At 41.1% G+C, this 21110-nt stretch overlaps 1 protein-coding gene and 1 pseudogene across 1 annotated transcript in view; both read right to left on the bottom strand.

The window, feature by feature from the left end:
* Nucleotides 1-21110, bottom strand: part of AP3B1 (adaptor related protein complex 3 subunit beta 1) — a 267505-nt gene that overhangs the window by 145026 nt on the left and 101369 nt on the right. The window contains exon 8 of the mRNA XM_075541203.1: nt 4042-4197. Within this exon, the coding sequence (XP_075397318.1) occupies nt 4042-4197 (156 nt within the window). The remainder of the gene's footprint in view (nt 1-4041; nt 4198-21110) is intronic.
* LOC142438798 (uncharacterized) lies at nt 15716-21081 on the bottom strand (annotated as a pseudogene).

The raw sequence follows: 21110 nt of genomic DNA on the forward strand, positions 1-21110 counted from the left end.
CAACAAAACTATCCTTTAAAAATGAGGGTGGCAGGAAAGCATTCCCAGCAAACAGACACTGAGTGGTCTACCCGTGGTAGACCAGACTGGTCATACAAAACAGACTAATGGAAGTTCAACAAGCTCCCTTTAGACAGAAGGGAAAAGTCACAAGAAAGTAAAAAAGAAAGATCGTCAATAAAAGGAAATGCAGTCAAGTTCAAGAGCTAGTACATGAGGTATTTTGACTTGATAGTTATATTTTGTCCCTCATGTATTTTAATAACAAAATACATAAGAGGCAAGGATAAACTTATGTTACAAGGCACATGATCTATAAAGACATTAGTGATAACAACAAGAAAAGCTGAGAAAAGGAATGGTACACAGATACATAGGTATAATTTTTATGTTACTAAAGTTGGTGTCAGCACACTCTAGAATGTTACACATACAAGATTTTACCTGTAATATCAGGTTTCAAAATGTTCACCAAAAGGATGAATTAAAAGACATTCAAACTTTTCATGAACTTTTTGAATCCCCATTATATTTTATTCATGAAGAAAGTATATTTTAAGCAATCATATACAATGGAATAAAAATGTTCATTAGAATAAATCAACAAAATGCAAAATCAAGTAGACATAAGGCACAAAGACAAAGATGGCTTAAGACACATAAATAACAAAATGGCAGCCAGCCACTTATCAGTGAATGTGAATGGAAGGGAGTAAATGCTACAATTAAAAGGCAGAAAGTAATAGAATGGATGTAAAAACAAGCAAAACTAGATACTGTTTACAAGAAAGACACTTTAAATACAAAGACACAAATAGATTGAAAGGGATAGAAAAACACGCATGCAGACACACACCATATAATAGGGTACCAAACAGCACCCTGTTACCCAAATCACACAAACACACTATAAAAAAAGACTATGATAGTCCAATATCTCTTAGGAATATAGGTGAATAAAACCACAGCAAAATACCAGTCTATAGCACATTAAAAATGTTATATATCATGATCAAACAAAAGAGTTAAAAGTCTTGACTTGGTCAATCATACAGTAGAGTTTCCAGTGAAAACAGAGCAACCTAAGCAAAAGTAGAAGGGCAATGAAAAAGTGAAATTCGCTTAAAGAGATGAATTGACAGTGACTATCACATGGGGCTCGAAGATAACAACAATTGCGAGGATCGAACAGGACTGGAAGGTGTTTCATTCTGTTACACGGAGACAGGGCTCCTTTGAGTCAGAACCTAGGTCATATGGATGACAGAATACTCTAAGTATCACAGTAAAAGTTACTTTATAATTTACTGAAATTTAAATTACTAGGTGTCATCGTGGATTAAACCTCTGGAGAATCCCCTCTGACCGTGGACCAGGGACGTGAAGAGCCCTGCTAACATGCAGAATGCACTGGAAAGTGGGTTGCTGCTGATGCAGTCAGGTTAAAATTTGGCACCCTATCATTTGGTCTCCCTTATCATCCAATTAAATTTGTTCTAGTTTTTGGTATTTTGTTTATTTTTTAATTGAGGTTTGTATGTTTTACTCTGTTATTCTTGTCAGTTTTTTGTGCGTGTTTTTCTGTATATGAAATCCAGGGTAGGTAAGTCCAGGTAGGTATGGGGAGGAGGTTGAGGAGCCAGTGATAAAGTGTACAAGAATGAAGAAAATGTTCTAAAATTGACTGTGATGGTGACTGTACAACTCTTCTTGATGTGAATGAACTAATGAATTGTATATAAATGAACACATTTTTAAAAAGAAGAAAAATTAATTACTAGGAGTTAGATTAAAATGTCTACAACTAGCAACTGTTACATAGTATAAAGGGCAAAACTCTAAAATTCAAAGCATAATGACAGCATACAAGTAATTCAAGTGAATGCCTCATTTTCAAAGCTGTGGCAGGCTGATCTGATAAATTCATGTGGTAGTTTCAGATTTATGTCAACTTGAAGATATACAATAGTGCACGGGTGGTATTCAACCTGTCACTCAGGTCACAGTCTGATGATGGTAACTCCTTGTGGGCGTGGCCTCCTCATAAGGAGGGCCCTGGGACCCTCCCCCTCTCTCTCTGCCTTCACCTTCCTGCTGGCTGACCCTGGTTGCTGCAAGCCCTGCCACTGGATCCACACAACTTTGCATCCACCAGCCTGTGATCTTGCACTCTGCATCATTGAATGTGGCTGCGGGAGTCTAAAGAGGGACTTAAGGAATTGTATCAAACTTATGGACTAGTATCAGATTTATGGACTTGAGTTGGACTGGGCTGGGATGTTTGCTTGATTTATAATTACTTCTTGATATAAAGCTTTCTCTTACACATATTGAGTGTCACTGGATTTGTTTCTCTAGTCAAACCAGCCTAACACATTCATTAAGAATTTTTCCGTTCAGAAAATAAGTACATGCTTAAAGTGAATCCACCAAACCGTTAGCTCTATCCTCTGGCAAACAGCCAATACAGGCTATTCAAGAATAAACGAAACCTGAAAGAAAAGGAACTGCAGGACATGCTACAGGAATGGTCAACAGATGTGACAGCCAGATACAATGTATTAGATCTGGTACTGAATAGACTAGCTATATACAGGGTAGTTTGAAAGAAATTGGCATGAAATGACATGAAATTTTATTGAACTAGAAAGGTGTAGAGAACTGAGTGGGGGTGGGGGGTGGGGATTACACAATACTATATATGGTGTGATTTTTATCTTGATTAAAAATAAAGAAATGTATTGTTTCACATCCATGTGAATATCAGTATATTTTTTAAGGAAAAATCTACAAGGAAATGCACTACATGATTTGTGGTATTTGGTGGTTTTTGAGTGATGGAAATGTGATGTTTCAATTCTTTAGTTTTGCTTGTCTGTATTTTCTAATTTTTAAAAACGCCCATGGAGTATTCTGAAATGTAAGAGTGGTTTAGGATTTAAAACTAGAAGCACAAACAACAACAACAAAACAAATAAAGATCACCTAAATTTCCATTACTACCAGTTAAAACTGACTATGTGTGCAGGATTATGCAAGGTGTTTTTGCTATACCTTGGTCTCTTAAGAATTCTACCTGGCATTTAGTGTTAACTCTCACTGAAATAAAATCAATAACTTTCATCCATGATCGTAGTATACTAAGTAACTGAGAAATATACATAAATTTGTGTAGGAGGTTATCCAGCCAAATCAACTGGGAAATAATCTGAGTTCCTATCTTAAGCACAGTTAATTACTAGAGCCACAGAAAAGCAAATATAATCCATTGGGCATACAATTATCAAAGCAGGTATTGCCACCAAACCCTACATTCTTTGTAACATGTGAGGTTGAAATACATGTAAGCATTCCTTCTCTGAAATCTGTAGTTCATAGTTCAACCACTTGTTCCATTTTCTAAAGAAGCCCTAGAGGCATGGTATTGTGTGTGCACTGAGCTGCTAACCACAAAGTCAGCAGTGAGAAAACAACCAACAACTCCATGAGAAAGACGAGGCTTTCAACTCCAGGCCCTGGCGAGAGAGAGCTTGCAAGGTCACGTGAAGGGGTAGTGGAAAGAGAGAAGTCCTCGGGGAGATGGAGTGACACAGTGGCTGCAACAACGGGCTCGGCACTAGGAGTGAGTGTGAGGAAGGTGCACGATCATGCAGTGTCCCGTTCTGCTGGGCACAGGATGGCTAAGGTTTGGAAGTGACTCGAGGACACCTACCAACAAAACTCACTTCAAGAGTTAGTCTTGGAAGCTCACAGGGGCATTCACTTTCTCCTAAAGAGGCGATATGACTTGGCACCAACTTGACAGCAGTGAGCTTATTTTATGTTGGGTTATTACATTTTCTGGTGTGTAAAGAAACAAAAAACGCTTTACTTTTCCAAAACCAAACTCACTACCATGGAGTTGACGCTGGTTCACAGCAACTCAATATAGGACAGGGTAGATCTGGGCCTGGGAGCTTCTCTATGACGCCCCCAAAATATTTGTTCTTCGTTTACTGAACTTAGACCATTTAATTATTTCTTATAAGGGTTTCATCCTACCGCCGCATTCCTGCTCTGTAGCAAAGGCCTTGTGTTCCGAATTAAGAGCCTATGGTCTGGATCCATGGCATGTGGATTCTTTCTTGGTCCAATCTTTCCCTTCTGTTCCTCATCTGACTCATAGAAATCCTCCTCACTGTCTTCTGGACCGTTATCCTGAAAGGGAAGAAATGCAATCCAGCAATTAGTTCACACCCTGAATGGCCCAGATATTTCACAAAGAAAAACATCTACGTTAACGATAGATAACTTTTTGCTGTAGCGTACTACTGCTAGAACTGTTTAAATTTACCATATAAGTAGAATGGAGACCTTGCTCTTTCTCCTGTTTCATAATATAATAACTATCCTACCCTTCAGTACTATATACAGTGCTTGTTTCCTATTTACATAGTTCTATCAGCTCTAGTTGCCCAAAGAGGAAACTTGACCCCTGAATTCGATCGAGCTAGAGGTTACAAGACGACTGAAAGCCTGAAAACTGCCCTCGCTGTTAGTCGCTGTGTCAGTGGGTCCATGGGTCCAACGGCAGAAGAGCATTGTTTGAATTATGACACACATAATTCACTGGGAGGGGAAAGTTAGAGACTTGGTTGGTGTCAAGAAAAAGTCTCAGTTTGGGTTCATGAAAAGCCACAGGAGTTGATTCCGTGGTTCTGTTTATTGCTTTTCCCTTTGAACTGCTTTTCTCTGCCAATAAAATCTGTTTATAGGCATTTAATCTTTAAAATGAACAAAAATAGGCACCCAGCCTGACCATACTTTCTACTTTTGAAATGCGCTTTTCCCTGTTCCTCTCACTCAACACAACTAACCCCTTCAACATCACACGTAAAACAAGCACAAGACTCTGAAAGGAAGAGAGAAGAGGGCAGGCTGGTTAGGGACTTCAAGGCCGGAGGATGACACAATTGTGTATTCTTGGCGCTCTTTTTATTTCAGCACAAGACCTGGCACTGGAGAAGCTACCCACCAAGGAACTCCAAGCACGGGCAAAACCAACCCTCCTCTCACCCCCACCATACTCTCTAGTCAAAAGATCACGAGAGTGGCATCTTAGCAAGACAGGACACTTTTAGAAAAGACTCCCTTCTGCTGCCGCCCCACACCACAGAAAATAGACTCCACTCCCGCCAGCAAAGGCTGGACAGACACACGTAAGCCTCTGTAACACATGGCCTAAACCACTGTAGTGGTAATAAAAACACCTCCCTGTGATGTGAGTGGAGACCCCATGGAGAACACGCACTTCCAACCTCACCTGCGTCCTCAACCAGGCATCCTGACTCTGCCTGGGCTGGTCTCATAAGTCTACATGGTGTCAGCACCCATTACTCAAAGGTCACGAGGCTTTCCCTCCAATTCCTACAGGCAGAGGCCCCGTGTAGAGAAGTAATGAGAGCTAACAGTGACAGATCAGTGGGAGCGAGGATGCCCAGAGTCACCCAGGAATGACCGTGAGCACAAGTCCCAGAAGTGTTCTTCGTGGCGGCTGAGTAAGAAACGTTCAGCTTGCAGTGTAGAGGCGGTGCTCTCACCTTTCCTGCTGGAAAACGTGTCCAACGAAAGCAGCTAAAACACACGTTTTAAGAATACTTTGCGTCCCATAACCTAATGTTCAAGACATCCAAGTTTCATTACAAAATCATTCATCAAAATTAAAAAAGACAGTCAATAGATGCCAAAACTGAAATTATGCAAGTGTTAAGAGTAATTTTTAAAAGATTTTTAGAGTAGGCAAGATAAAAATGTTTCAGGGAGCAATCAGGAGCATCTTTGAAACAACAACAAAAACACCAGCAAACTCTCAGCAACACTTGAGTGTGCAAAGAAAATGAAAAGGAAGCGTTACAACTGAAGCAAGAGTCACCAAAATGCGACACTCCCTCTATGGGACGGAAAGCAGAAATGGGTGTGGGCGGGGAGGACAAGAGGGAAAGGGAAACGCAGAAAAATGAGAGTCTTCCTGTCTACACGAGAGCAAATAGAGCGGAACAACAAACACCGAGCGTTGAGGATGTGATTGTGCAAAGAGAGAAGAGGGTAGGGAAGGAATACTCAAAGAGATAATGGTTGAAAATTTCTAAAATTTGCAAAAGACAGGAAACTACAGGCTCACAAAACCGAGTAAACCCTAAACCGTATAAGCCGAAAGAAATCCACAAGACTAGTTAAAACTTTAAAAAACTAATGACAAAAAACAATCTTGGAAAGGAGAGAGGAGTGCTACTGACAAAGAAGGACACTATCTGAATGACAGTGGCTTCTCACCAGCAGTCGTGGGAGACAGAGGACGGGCGCCGTTTTCAAGTACTGAACGATATGTAGCAAGCACAGCTGCCCGGAATAAGGCAGAGCGCTGGATTGAGACTTTGTCTCCCCGTATCTATCAAACTATCTTTTGTTTTTTAAGTTTTTCTTATTATGATTTGGGTGAAAGTTGGCAGAGCAATTTGGTTTCCCAACAATTCATCCACCTGTTGTTCATGACACTGACTGCAATCCCTACAAAGTAACAGCATTCATCCCAGGTTCTCCCTATGTGCTTCCTCACATTGTCCTTCTTTCCTGGCCCTCTTGCCTTCTGAATTTTATCTCTGGGCAAATGCTGCCGTTGTGATGTCACATGGCTGACTACTGTGCGGTGCATACTCCTTGGTGTTATTGTTCTCACCTTCTAGGTCTATCTATCATTAAGCTGAAAGTGGAGCCACAGAGGATGAAGACATTTTCAGATGAAGGAAAACTAGCAGAAAGTGTCACCAAGGTCAAACCTAAGAACAATGGCTAAAAGAAGTTATCTGAGCAGGAAAGGAACAATGTAAGATGACGTCTCGGAACACCCGGAAGGAAGAAAGAAGATGGTAAGGAAAAATATGGAGAAGGGCAATAGATTTTCCTGCTCTTCTAAATTATAATAGACGGTTAAAACAAGATCATGTCAATGTGATTCTAAAGAGGATAAAAGGCATACTTGAGAAAATTATAAAGACGGGAGGGAAGAGGGGGGAAAAGGGACGTAAAAGACAAATATTCACCTTTCAAAGGGGTAACATGAAAACCCCAATAGTAAGTAATACCCAGAGCGATAAATGGAAAAGGCGACCATAAAGAGATACTTAGAATCACTGTAGATTGTAAGTTACAAAACTTATTTGGCCTTTTGCCCTGTTTTCAGTGGGTAGGGGGGACTCTCATTGCCTTGCTGAGCAATTAAAACTTTTATACTCCAGTTAATTTTCCAAGTTAATTTTGCAGCCCTTCTGAATTGTTCTACTATCCCCAATCCCCATCAGGGGTAGTGTTGCCCAATTCAAGAGATACAGTGTAGATAAATAAAAATAGAATTCTAAATAAAAGTACAAATTATTCACTGGAAGACGGGAGAAAACATGGAGAGAAATTGAGAACCAAGAAAAAAAAAACAGAAAACAAATAAAAAAGCAGACTTAAAGTACTAATTATCAATAGATTAAAAATAAATACTATATATGCTCGTGTATAAGCTGAGTTTTTCAACACATTTTTTAAAACGCTTTACTAGGAGTTCATACAACTCTTATCACAATCCATACATACATCAATTGTGTAAAGCACATCTGTACATTCTTTGCCCTCATCATTTTCAAAGCATTTGCTCTCCACTTAAGCCCTTTGCATCAGGTCCTCTTTTTTTTCAAACTCCCTCCCCGCTCCCCCTCCCTCATGAGCCCTTGATAATTTATAAATTATTATTTTGTCATATCTTGCCCTGTCCAGTGTCTCCCTTCATCCCCTTTTCTGTTGTCCGTCCCCCAGGTCACATGTAGATCCTTGTAATCGGTTCCCTCTTTCCAACCCACTCTCCCTCTACCCTCCCAGTATCGCCCTTCACACCCCTGGTTCTGAAGGTATCATCCACCCTGGATTCCCTGCGCCTCCAGCTCCTATATGCACCAGTGTACAACCTCTGCTCTATCCAGTCCTGCAAGGTAGAATTCGGATCATGGTAGTTGTGGGGGGGGGGGGGGAAGCATTTAGGAACTGGAGGAAAGCTGTATTCTTCATCGGTGCTACATCGCACCCTGACTTACTCATCTCCTCCCCTAGACCCTTCAGTGAGGGGATCTCCAGTGGCTGACAAATGGGCTTTGGGTCTCCCCTCTGCATTTCCCCCTTCATTCACTATGGTAAGATTTTTTTTTGTTCTTTCAGCACATTTTTAATGCCGTTTTTGTGGTAAAACTAGGTGCCTCGGCTGATGTTCGGGTCAGCTTATACTCTAGTATATATGGTAGTCTAAATATACTCAACAAAAGGCAGGGATCCGCTGAGTGGATTAAATAACATGATGTAAGTGTATGCTATAAGAAACTCACTTCAAATGTAAAGGTAGAGGTGTGTTTAAGGTAAAGCTCATTACTTTAATCAAAGGAAAGCAAGAATGGCTATACTGTTCTCAAATCAAATATACTTCAGAGCAAACAAGCTATTACATTGTGGAGCATTACACAAACCGTGAAAGTTAAAACCTGTACTGTTCCATTTGTCCAGCATTCTTCAAATGACCAAACTACAGAAATGGATAGAGCTTGGTAGTTGCTGTGGGTTAAGGACGGGGCAGGGTGGCGGCGGGGATCTTTAACTGGTAGCTGCTGGGGCTTATGGGGAAGGACACCGTGCTTGGCAGAGTGGAGGAGCCGTGAAACAGAGGAAGGCCCTCAATAAGATGGACTGATACAGTGGCTGCAGCAATGGGCTCACGCACAGGAACAATTGTGAGGGGGCACAGGACCATACAGAGCTTCATTCTACTGGGTCACAACCGACTCGGTGGCACTTAACAAATAGCATCAAGGCCGGGGAATGGAAGTGGCTGATTCAGAAGAGGGTCTTTCTGGTGATGGAACCTTACTGTGGTGGGAATACTGTACTGCAGTTTTGCAAGATGTTACCACTAAGGGAAAACAGATAAAAAGCCACCCGATCTCTGTGCACCATTCTCTAAAACTGCATGTGAATCTGAACCTCCGTAAATCACTTAAAAGCAATTTTATATATTTATCACTTTTTTCACAAGACAACAATAAACAAAGCTAACATGTTACAGATTAATATAATCTAATGAAGTATTTTTCCCTTACCAAGTGGTCAGCAGATAATACATGTTTACAAAAGTTAAGAGAAACAAGAACATTAGCTCAGATTTTGCTTTTACTAAAAAATAAAAATTTGATATTTGATAATCCTAAAAAATTATCAAAATAGAGAAAAACTCATGACATCTATGAGTTTTGAAAAAAATAAATATACTCATATTAAAAACTATCAATTATAACCTCATCACCTTGGAATACACAATTCAAAACACATGGAGTACACCACCAGTGATCCCCGCCCCCTCGGACCACAGTCTAGGGCTGTGAGAGACACTGGAAAGTGGACCATGGCTAAAATGGAACACCTTATCTTTTGAGCTCCCATTGACCAGTGTTAAATTGGTTCCAGTTTTCAGTATTTTCTGTTTTGTTTTTGACTCCGGTTTTTCTCTTAAGTTGTCCTTTTGGGGGGTCTTTTTCTTTGTTTTGTGTGTTTTTCTGCATAGGAAATCCAGGAGAGGTAAATCTATAGAGACAGTAACTGGATTAATCATTTCCTAGGGGCATGTCAGAGGAGGGTGGGGGAGGGTGGGGAGCCAACAACAACGAGTAAAAGATATATATATTTTTAAGTACCGTAATTGAAATTCACTTTTCCACGAAGGTTAGACTTGAGCAATTGCTCCAGTGTAGATCTCCTGGACAAACTAGCTACATTCAGTAGAGTAGAAAGCAAATAAAACGATATACAAGAAATCAAGCACTCCACATATACACACTCACCTCCAATATTCAGTCTACCTTAATCAAACAAATACTTAAACTCTTTAACTGGAAACTGCTATCTGATAAGCTGCTATGTAAGCAACATAGCATTACAATAAAGAAAATAACCAAATGCAAATAAAAAGCTGCTCTTAATAAAAATTTATTCATACCATTTCTCTTTCATTGTCAATTAACATTATTTAAAGTTAAATTTCATTATTTTAATGAAGAACACATCTATATTGCTTACTTTCCTAGATAAGTATCTGAACTTATACTAATTTTAGTAAAATGATCACACGAGATCCATTTTCAGTCAACCGTTTGCTTTGGGTATACTTATTTACTTTGTTTTAAGATGCCAAGACCTGATATAGCTCTCAGGAAAAAGCTCTAAAAATCACACTTTATGACATGTCAGACGAAGAATCTGCAAACTAATCCTCATTAACACTGAATTCTATATGAATTAATGTAATTTCTCAAATCAGATAATTTGAAATAGCATAAAGTATTAGCAACAGCATAATGGGATAGTTAACAAGTAAAAAATGATGCTTATACTTAAAAAGAGTTACCGATAGCATGTATAATTTATAAGCATATTCCCCTCAAGTAATTTCCTCCTATCTTTTATGAAATTCCAAACTGCTTGTACTTTCATGAGATCATAATGGCATAACTTTTTTGGCTCTAGTTCCGCCACTTACTTGCTGTGTGTACCAACTGTATAATACTCAAAGATTGAACAGAAAAAAAACTGAAGGAGTGGTTGATGCTTTTATGAAGTTAATGAAATGAGTAAGATTGTGAATAACATTGCATTTGAATCTATGATTAAAGGTCACAGCACCTCGACTAATCAGAATACTAGCCCCAAAAGAATAGACCCTTGTTATAAAGAACAAGTACAGGAGAAGCACCAGCTGAAACTGAGAAGGCTTCAAAAGTTTGTAAACGTGGAATGAAGGCATCATGGAATTCCCCCCACAAACTCTGAGGCCTCACTCGGGTCCGTTCCAGCTCTATCACTAAGGCACTGCCTCAATTTATTGACAGGTTAAGGGACAGTGAGGAGCCCTGGTGGCATAGTGGTTCTGAGTTGGGCTGAGCTCCAAGAGGTCAGCAGTTTAAAGCCATCATCAGCCGCTGAAAAAGAAAAAGACAGGGCTTTCCACTCCTGTAAATAGTTACAGTCTTGAAAACTCACAGGGCAGCTCTACCCTGTTCTGTAGTCAGCATCAACGCAAAGACGGTGAGGGTTTTTTAAAGCACAGTATCTGTACCATGTTAGAAAGTTCACTTCGGTTTTGTGAAAATCAGGCTAGCCTGATATTAACATTCAAATAGCAGCAGTTACGATGCTCTTCATATTGGGAGATTTCTAGATACTAGGGAGTAGAAATTGTTAGTGTGTGCCTTCAAGTACATTCTCAGAGTGACCCATAAGACAGAGCTGAACTGCCCATGTAAGGTTACCATAGCTGTAATTTGTTTCTTTTGAAGTTGATGCTTCTTTATTTCACTGCATTTACTTTTTAATCATTTTATTGGGGGCTCATACAACTCATCACAATCCATACATACATCAATTGTGTAAAGCACATTTGTACATGTACATGCGTTGTCCTCCTCATTCTCAAAACATTTGCTCTCCACTTAAGTTCCTGGCATCAGCTCATTTTCCTCCTTGCTCCCCACTACTCTCTCCCTCATGAACCCTTGCTATTTTATAAATTATTGTTTTGTCATATCTTACACTGTCCGATGTCTCCCTTCACCCACTTTTTCTGTTGTCTGTCCCCAGGGAGGAGGTTATATATAGACCCCTGTAATCAGTTCCTCTCTTCTACCCCACCTTCTCTCCACCCTCCACCCGGTATTGCCACTCTCTGAAGGGGTCATCTGCCCTGGATTCCCTGTTTCCACTTCCTATATGTACCAGTGTACATGCTCTGTTCTAGCCAGATTTGTAAGGTAGAATTGGGGTCATGATAGTGGGAGGGGGAAGGAAGTATTTAGAACTACAGGAAAGTTGTATGTTTCAACATTGCGACACTCCACTGACTGACTGGTCTCCTCCCCGTGACCCTTCTATAAGAGGTGTACAGTTGCACACAGATGGGCTTTGGCTCCCCTCTCCCCCTCATTCACAATGATAGGATTTTTTGTTCTTTGATGCCTGATACCTGATCCCTTCGAAACCTCGTGATCACACAGGCTGGTGTGCTTCTTCCATGTGGGCTGTTGTTTCTGAGCTAAATGGCCGCTTGTTTAAATTCAAGCCCTTAAGACCCCAGATGCTGTATCTTTTGATAGCCGGATACCATCAGCTTTCTTCACCACATTTGCTTATGCACCCATTTGTCTCCAGCGACCGTATAGGGGATGTAAGCAAACAATGATATGATTTTTTGTTCTTTGATGCCTGATACCTGATCCCATCCACACCTCATGATCACACAGGCTGGTGTGCTTCTTCCACGTGGGCTTTGTTGCTTCTGGGCTAGATGGCCATTAGTTTACCTTCAAGCCCTTAAGACCCCAGATGTTATAACTTTTGATAACTGGGCTCCATCAGCTTTCTTCACCACATTTTCTTTTTTTTTTTTATTGCAGCAACTTTATGGTGGGGACCATAGGCTTTATGACTAGTGCATTGGTAATCAATTCAGTTGAATCTTAGGAATTTCAGATGGAGGGAACTAATTTGGATTGCATGATCATAATTATGGTACAGATGGAGAACTAATCTCTCTTTGTTTCTATCATACATTTTGGTTTATTAATCTTTTTTTAATGCACCCACTTTGTCTTCAGCAATTGTGTCAGGAAGGTGAGCATCATAGAATGCCAATTTAATAGAACAAAGAATTCTTGCACTGAGGGGGTACTTGAGTGGAGGCCCAATATCCATCTGCTATCTTAATACTAAACCTATAAATATATGCATAGATCTACTTCTCCCTCATATAAAAACATATTTACATATATATATATATATACACCTTTATTTAGACCTCTATAAATGCCCTTTGCCTCCTAGCTCTTTCCTCTATTTCCCTTAACTTTCCTCTTGTCCCACTATCATGCTCAGCCTTCATTTGTGTTTCAGCAATTCCTCTTGGTTACATTACCCTTGATCACGCCCTACCAGGCCTCCTACAACCTCCTCGCCACCAGTTTGCATCTCTTTTTGTTCCCTTGTCCCTGGGTTTGTTAACACCACTTCCTTTCCCCTACTTCCCCCTCTCCCATGTCTCCCCGGAACTGTTGGTCCCCTTGTTTTCTCCTCCAGCTTGTTCATGCAACCCATCTTATTTAGACAGACCTGCGGAGATAATAACAAGCACAAAAGCAAGAGAGCAAAACCAAGCATTAAAAGAAAACAAAACAACAACAAAAAGTCAATGACAAAACAAAGAAAACCACAACCACAACAAAAAAGAAAAGCTTGTAGTTATTTCAAAGACTGTCTGTTCGCCTTTAGGGGTATTTTCAGGTCAAGTCTGATGGCGTCCCAAGCCCGGGCCCCAAAGTATTCCCTGGAGACTTCTTTGCTCTGTTCCCCTTGCTGTTCTGTTGCACACCCTTAGTATTTTGCCTCGGTGTAGTGGGATCAGATCAGATCCTGAAGGGCCATAGCTGTAATTTTTACTGATAAAGAAACTGCCTCCTTCTCCCTTGGAGCTGCTGGTTAGTCCCAATTTTAAACCTTTTGGTGAACTGCCCAGCACTTCAACACCAGGCCACCAGGGGTCCTGGAGATATTGCTGTTAAACCAGAAACCAAAGTCGCTGCCATCGAGTCGATGCTAGTGATCCTACAGGACTGGGTAGAACTGTCCCTGTGAGTTTCTGAGACTGTAGCTGTTTGCCGGAGTAGAAATCCGCATCTTTTCCCACAGAGTGGCTGGTGGTTTTGAACTGCCGCTCTTGCAGACCGAAGTCCACCCAGTAACTACTACAATGGCCCCAGGCATACTTCCGGTGCCGCACCATTCTCATAACCATCATGTTTGAGACTACTGTTGCAGCCACAGTGTCAATTAAAGGCCTTCCTCTCTTTCGTGACTTACCAAGTACAGAGTCCTTGCCAGGGATTGGTCTCTCTTAATAACATGTCCAAAGTACAGGAGATGAAATGTTGCTATCCTTACTTTTAAAGATTATTCTGACTCTTCATCCTCCAAGACAGATTTATCTGTTCTTTTGGTAGTTCATGATACTTCAATATTCCTCATAAGCATAATTCAAATGCACCAATTCTTCTCTGGACTTCCTTACTCATGGCTCAGCTTCCACATGCAGTTAAAGTGGTTGAAATAGCATACCTTTGCCCTCCCACCATCCTCAAAGTGGAATCCTTCCTCTTTACCAGCTCTGCCCACGGCAACACGTCCTTTCCTTTCTTGACTACTGCTTCCATGCGCACTGCTTGTGTGGGTCCAAGTAAAATGCAATCTTTGGCAACACCAACTTTTATTCCATTTTTCATGATGCTGCCTTTTGGACTCGGTGTGAAGATTTCTGTGCCTTCTGACATCGAGGGCTCATCGAGGGCCTGATATTGGATAATGTTCCACTGCTATTCGTAAGGTTCTCTATGGTTAACCTCCTGTCTTAGCCTGGAAACCCCAAAGAAACCTTTCCACCATGGGTGACCCCGGCTGGTGTTGCAAACCTAAGTAGCACAACCTCCAGCGTCACCGCAACATGCATGCCGCCCCAGCACACCAGACCGGCAGGTGCATGAGGGCCGGTACACACAGGCAATGTCGATTAATCATCCAAAGGTGGAGGTTAAAAGTGGTGGAATCAGGAAGTGAAATCACAATGTCTTTATTCTTCATCCTATCACTTTTCCTTTTATCATCTTGGAATTTAGAGCAGACGAACAAAAGACAGTGATGGTGGACTTTTCCTTCTGAAGTCCAGGAGAGGCTTGAAGGGAAACAGTATCCATCTGAAAGATGTTTCTGTTGGACAAACAATCTAGAAGTCTGCTCCAGACACAGACTATTGTGTTATATTCCAAAGCGAGACAAGAGGTTACGCCATGTTTCTCCAAGGCAAATGGAGTGTCTCCATCAGCATGTTGGTAATTCAGCTCGCTGAGATGGGGCTAGGCGTTCTGACAAGCCGAGTGGATGGGTGATTAGAAACATCGCCATCACTCACGTGCCACACAGTATGAGCAGCACACACTAGCAAAGGGGCACACACACTAGGGGGAAATCCTATTTCAAAGACAAAACTAAGTGTCCTCCCTAAAGATTCGGGTCTATATAATTCAGTACAGGACGTACATGGTGATTTGAGAGTTTTTCACCCCCTCTCTGCGGTAACTACTACACTTAGCGCTTTGCATGCGTTCTACCACAGCACAGTGACCACCATACCACACAGGCGGAAGTGTGGGTTTGAGGACCACTGAACAATGAATCTCCCAATACATCACAATTATGGAAACACCTGTGCACAGTACCTTTGTATGGAGCCACTACGAAAATACACAATGTTCAATTGCCCACAACACTTCTCATTTCTTATAAATACATGTTCGCTCTAGTCTATAGGAAACAAACTTCCTGAATGCAGTCAGTGGTTTTTGCTTTGTTGGTTAACTCAAAGTTGACGATTTTATTTTCCCCTCACAGTACAAACAAAAATTGTTTGGTTGTGGTTTTTTTTGTCAGCTGTTCCACTCCAAAACCTCAGCTCTTTTTGATACAAAGGGGGGGCAGGTGTTCCGTGTTGTGCTGTGAGAAAACACCCAGCGTGACAGCACCAAGATCTCCTGGTGACGTAGTACAAGAAATATCAAGCTCATACAAATAGGGCTGAACGAGTCATTTCTGGCTGACTGGGGACCCTCATCAGATGTGCCGGGAGCTGCATCACTGAGGGCCCAACTTCAGTGCCAGGTGGCCTCCCATAGGCGACCACATCCCAGGAGGAGGAGGGCCCATCATTGGTATCATGGGTGGGTGCCCCATAGAGGGTGCTGGCATCATGCTACCAGGGCAAGGAGGACTTGGGACACTAGGGGAAGGCAGGATCACTGTCCCTGCTGGGGGAGAAGCAGAAAATGGAGTAGGTGGTACCTTGCCTGGCTGAAAAATAATCAGGCTCTGAGCCATTTCTTCCTTCCATTTCTGACGGTAATCTTTCACATTCTCTGTCCGTTTCCTACCACTGCAGTGTGTCTTTCTTGTGGATGGGGAGCCATGGACGAGGCGTGTACCGCAGTACCACACGAATACTCGGCATTCTGCTCGACTCCATATACAGGGATTTTAAAACTTTGTTACTGAGAAGTCGAGGATCTATAGAAGGCATTATTTCAAATGTCCCTTTAATGAAATATAGTCCAGGCATTTGCTGAATCTGAACTTAAGGCTTCCAGGACATGGAAAATGAAGATTCCCATTATTTGAAAACTGACGACATGCCAAATAGGCACGAAATATATGTAATAAAAAGTTTTTAGTTAAGCAAAATGTTATTTTAGGGTGGTGTTCATTTGATTATAAATTATGCAAAAAATTCCATGATGCTCACCTTCCCGATACGATCGCTGAAGACAAAGCGGATGCATAAGCAAATGTGGTGAAGAAAGCTGACGGTGCCCAGCTATTAAAAGATATAGCTTCTGGGGTCTTAAAGGCTTGAAGGTAAACAAGTGGCCATCCAGCTCAGAAGCAACAAAGTCCACATGGAAGAAACACATCACCTTTTGTGATCACTAGGTGTCAATGGGATCAGGCATCAAAGAACAAAAAATCCTATCACTGTGATCGAGGGGGAGTGTGGAGTGGGGACCCAAAGCCCATCTGTAGGCAAATGGACATCCCCTTACAGAACAGTCATGAGTAGATGAGCCAGTCAGGGTGCAGTGTAGCAAGGATGAAGCATACAACTTTCCTCTAGTTCTTAAATGCTTCCTCTCCCCCACTAGCATGATCCCAATTCTACTTTACAAATCCAGCTACACCAGACAATGTACACTGGTACAGATAGGAACTGGAAACACAGGAAATCCAGGAGAGGGTGGAGGGAAGGTGGGGTAGAAAGAGGGAACTGGTTACAAGGACTGACATATAACCTCCTCCCTGGGGGATGAGCAACACAAAAGTGAGTGGAAAAATCAGACAGTGTAAGACATGACAACAAAAGCTATAAATTATCAATGGTTTATGGGGTGGCAGAGAGGGAGGGGGGAAATGAGGAGCTGATACCAAGGTCTCAAGTAGAAAGCAAATGTTTTGAGAATGATGATGGCAACAAGTGTACAAGCGTGCTTGACATAATGGATGGATGGATGGGTTGTGATAAGAGTTAGACAAGCCTCCAATAAAATGATTTTTTAAAGTTAGGCAACAAAGTCATCCTCAGTAGACCTAATCCTTATTCCTCATGCATTCTCTCCTTACTTTAATTGCTAACAAAGGTTATAGGCAGGACAGGGAGGTAAAAGCCTTTTGAATGGCAATGGCCACATTCTTATTCTCCTGGAACACACAAAAATGAAAGTGGCAAAGCAGAGGTCTGGTAATACTCATGTTTTCTTAGAGGAGGGGTAAATCAATTAGATACTTTTTCCTAAATAAATTCTTCTTTAAAGAAACTCTCATATGAAACAGAAAAAATTTAAAATACCTCAACTTTGGATAAAATATGATTAGAGATCTAGGGCTCTGAGAAAGAAATACCACTTAAAATTTAATTTTTAATTTAAAAAGTAGGACTACAAACAATACTTCATATAATCAAACTTCATATAAAGGCCATTTAGTTCAAACAAGTTTAATATTTAATTAAATGATACCCTGAGTCACAAGAAAAAGCAATATTAAGAATTTTTTTTTTCAATAACTAACTGAAGACAAGGCTAGTTAGAACTAGCTGCCTTTGTTGTGACTAACAGGAGATGAGAAAGAGAAAAGCACACGTTGACTTTTCCACACTCCAGAGAAGAGGCAACATACATATGTCCACCCAAAGACTCAGGGCACTGACGACAGAGGCTACATTTCCATGGGTGCACTTACAAGTTCAACATTCAGCCACAGCAAGTACCATCTGTAAATCCCAAAGGCAAATAGATGGTAGCTAGGTGAGTAGATAGGTAAGTAAGTTCAACATGTACAGGGATGGTATGAAGGAAGTTCTGACCCTAACTTTCCTGGCTCTTTAGGTATCTAGTTACAGGAATAAATTATCGAGTCTCTCAAATAATTTCAAAATGTTGTAATAGTTTATTAGGCTACCACTAAAGGAATTTATATACTAACCACAGCAGGATGAATGAAATACATAAAATTAGCACCAGTAATTATTGGATTAAATTGTGTTTCCCCAAAACATGTGTCGATTTGACTGAGCCATGATTAAAACCGGTTAAACAGATATATACATGAAGGGATGTGGCATTTATGTAACAATGTCTCAAGATGTGATGTGATAAACTAATAAGAGGATTAAGGGAGGGATGTAACACCTTGATCCCTTCAGAGCCCTGGTGACAGGCGGGCCCAGGAGTGTGGCCTGCAACACCTTTTATACTATGAGAGAGAAATGAAAGCCGGGAGCAGAGATCAGAGGGACCAATTACCATCAAGAAAAGATTGCTAGGTGGGGAGTCCATAAACACCTAGGCTGCAGGAACTGGTGAAACACCAATTGGAATGTTTCAACAAACTGATGTTGCACTCAGAAAGCATTCAGGAAACCTAGAAGACAAATATCTGGTGAACAAACAGAAAGAGATGCATATTTGTGCCCACTCCAAACGAAGGTTAACCAACAGAATGCAGAAATTATCAAGTAATATTATTTACACCACATTCAAGTTAAAACTCTGCTGAAGATAACTCAAATACAGTTGCAGCTAAACTAGGGGCTGCCAGAAATTCCCGCTAGATTCAGAAGAGGATGTGGAACGAGGGCAATCATTGCTGACGTCAGCTGGATCCTGGACAAAAAAAACTGTAACATGTTTACTTGTGTTTCATGGACTGTGCAAAAGGATCCGACCGTGTGGATCATAACAACTATGCAGAGCATTGAGAAGAATGGGAATCTGAGAAAACCTGAATTGTGTTCTTGCAGAATATGTACATAGACCAAGAGGCGGCCATTCAAGTAGAGCAAGGGAGTACAGCAGAGTTTAAAATCAGGAAAGCTGTGCATTAGGGTTAGAGCCTTCCCCTATTACTATTACTTAGGCACCCTGCATGCTGCACAAGCAAGCCAAGAAGTTAGACTATATGAAGAACACAGCTTTGGGACTGGAGGAAGGCTTGCTAACAACCTGTAGTTCCCAACTGAGATAGCCTTGCTTCCTAAGAGCAAAGAAGACACGAAGCACTTACTGATGAAGATCAAGTGTGGATCACACTCAAGTGCAAAGAAAGCCAAAAGCCTCACAATTGAACCAATAGGTAACATGATAAAGAGAAAAGACTGAAGTTGTCAAGAATTTCATCTTGCTTGGATTCACAATCAATGCTCACGGCAGCAGCAGTCAAGCAATCAAGAAGTGTACTGCACTGGGAAAATGTGTGCACAAGACCTCTTTGTGGTGCGAAAAGAGCAGAGGTGGCACTTTGAGGGCTACTGTGCGCCTGCGCGAAGCCGTTCTGTTTTCCTTTCCAACTGCCAGGAGGAGGCGGAGTAATTGTTTTCCCCTGAAAAGGGGGTGAGAGGCCAAATAAATTTGGAAATCTATGTTCTACATTAAGAAAGTTTCTCAAATTCTATATAAGTTGTCGATGTAAGAGGTTGTGAATTTTGAACATGCCAAAATACTTAATCGGAGAGCAATCTAATGATACAAAAAATGAATACATCATTTCTCCCATCTAAAATAAATGTCACCTATAAAAATGGTAGACTGCAATAATTTTCAAATATTAGAAAGTCAAAGTCTTCATAGATAAGACTAAATGGATAACAAAATAGAATCAAACTGAGTGGTTCAAATTACCACATTATTATATAAAATCATAAGCTTGGCTGAGATAGATATAGAAAATTATTAAGCAGCAAAAAAATCACAAAATTAAAATTAATATAAATAATTGACTTGTCAGAGATCTAAAATTCAGTATTAATCATCCCAGTTCTCTATGCTAGAGCAGCAAGACTAACAGAAAAGCATAAGCACACTATGGAGTCAAAGAAAATACAACACTGTCGAAGGGAGCCTGGTAAGGGAAAACTGGCCAACGGGACAAAGGAAAGCGCCAGAGCCAGCAGACGAGGGCGGAACGGGCCACATTTCCTCACTTCTTACATTTGAAGTCTCTCCTCCTAAGTACATTGCATACAGTTTCCAGTAAAGGTGGAGAATCAAAAACATCATAAAATCTCCTTCCCCAATGGTTACAACTTAAACACATTAGTTAGGAGTAATGTAACAGTTAGTGTCCTCACTTCCTGAAAGTGTTCATTAATAAAGCCTCCATCTAAATTAGGTAGAAGGATCAATGAGGTCACCTTCCTTACTTTCTTTCCCCCCTACTGGAGTCAGGTGGGTGTGGGAGAACAGTAATAGAAACGGGTGCGGAGGAAAAGCTGATGGAAACAGTACGCCAAGGTGGTGTTCTCAGAAGGAAGCGAAGGTGCTGAGCCAGGCATTTCTGTGACGAAGGGTTCAACCATTCAGTATCAGCAGTGACCGAGATCGAGGGCGCCAGCCACGTGTGACTGCTGAGAGCTTCCAAAGCGGCTAGTGAACCTGCAAAAATGGCTCTGTCATTTTGATGTCGCTTGTGCACAGTACAGTTCTTGGGCTACAGAATGGATTGAGAAGGACAAGTTAAAGGTCAAAAATATTCCTCCATAAGAATGTACTGGGTGACAGGGTTCAAGAAAATCTGAAAAGAAAGGTAAAACTGTATTCTAAAAACGATTTTAATAATTACTGTTCATCACTGTCCAATCAGCTGGACACAGGGAGACTGTGCTCATCAGAAGGAAACAGTACTTCTTGCTGTGCTGTCCACTTGGAAGGTTAGATTGGAACCCACAAGGGTTTCATTACCTGATTTTAAAAAAATCATTTTATACTTAATTTTCTAAGTAAATTGCCAGACCCTTCTTCTTTTCTTAGTTTGTCAGCTCCACTGAAACCTGTTCAGTATTGTTACAACACACTGCTCCCCTGCGATGACAGGCTGGCAGGCCATGGTTACATGAAAGGTGCACTGGCAGGGAG

This window comes from Tenrec ecaudatus, chromosome 2 (genome assembly GCF_050624435.1).
Source record: "Tenrec ecaudatus isolate mTenEca1 chromosome 2, mTenEca1.hap1, whole genome shotgun sequence".
Lineage (NCBI taxonomy): Eukaryota > Metazoa > Chordata > Mammalia > Afrosoricida > Tenrecidae > Tenrec > Tenrec ecaudatus.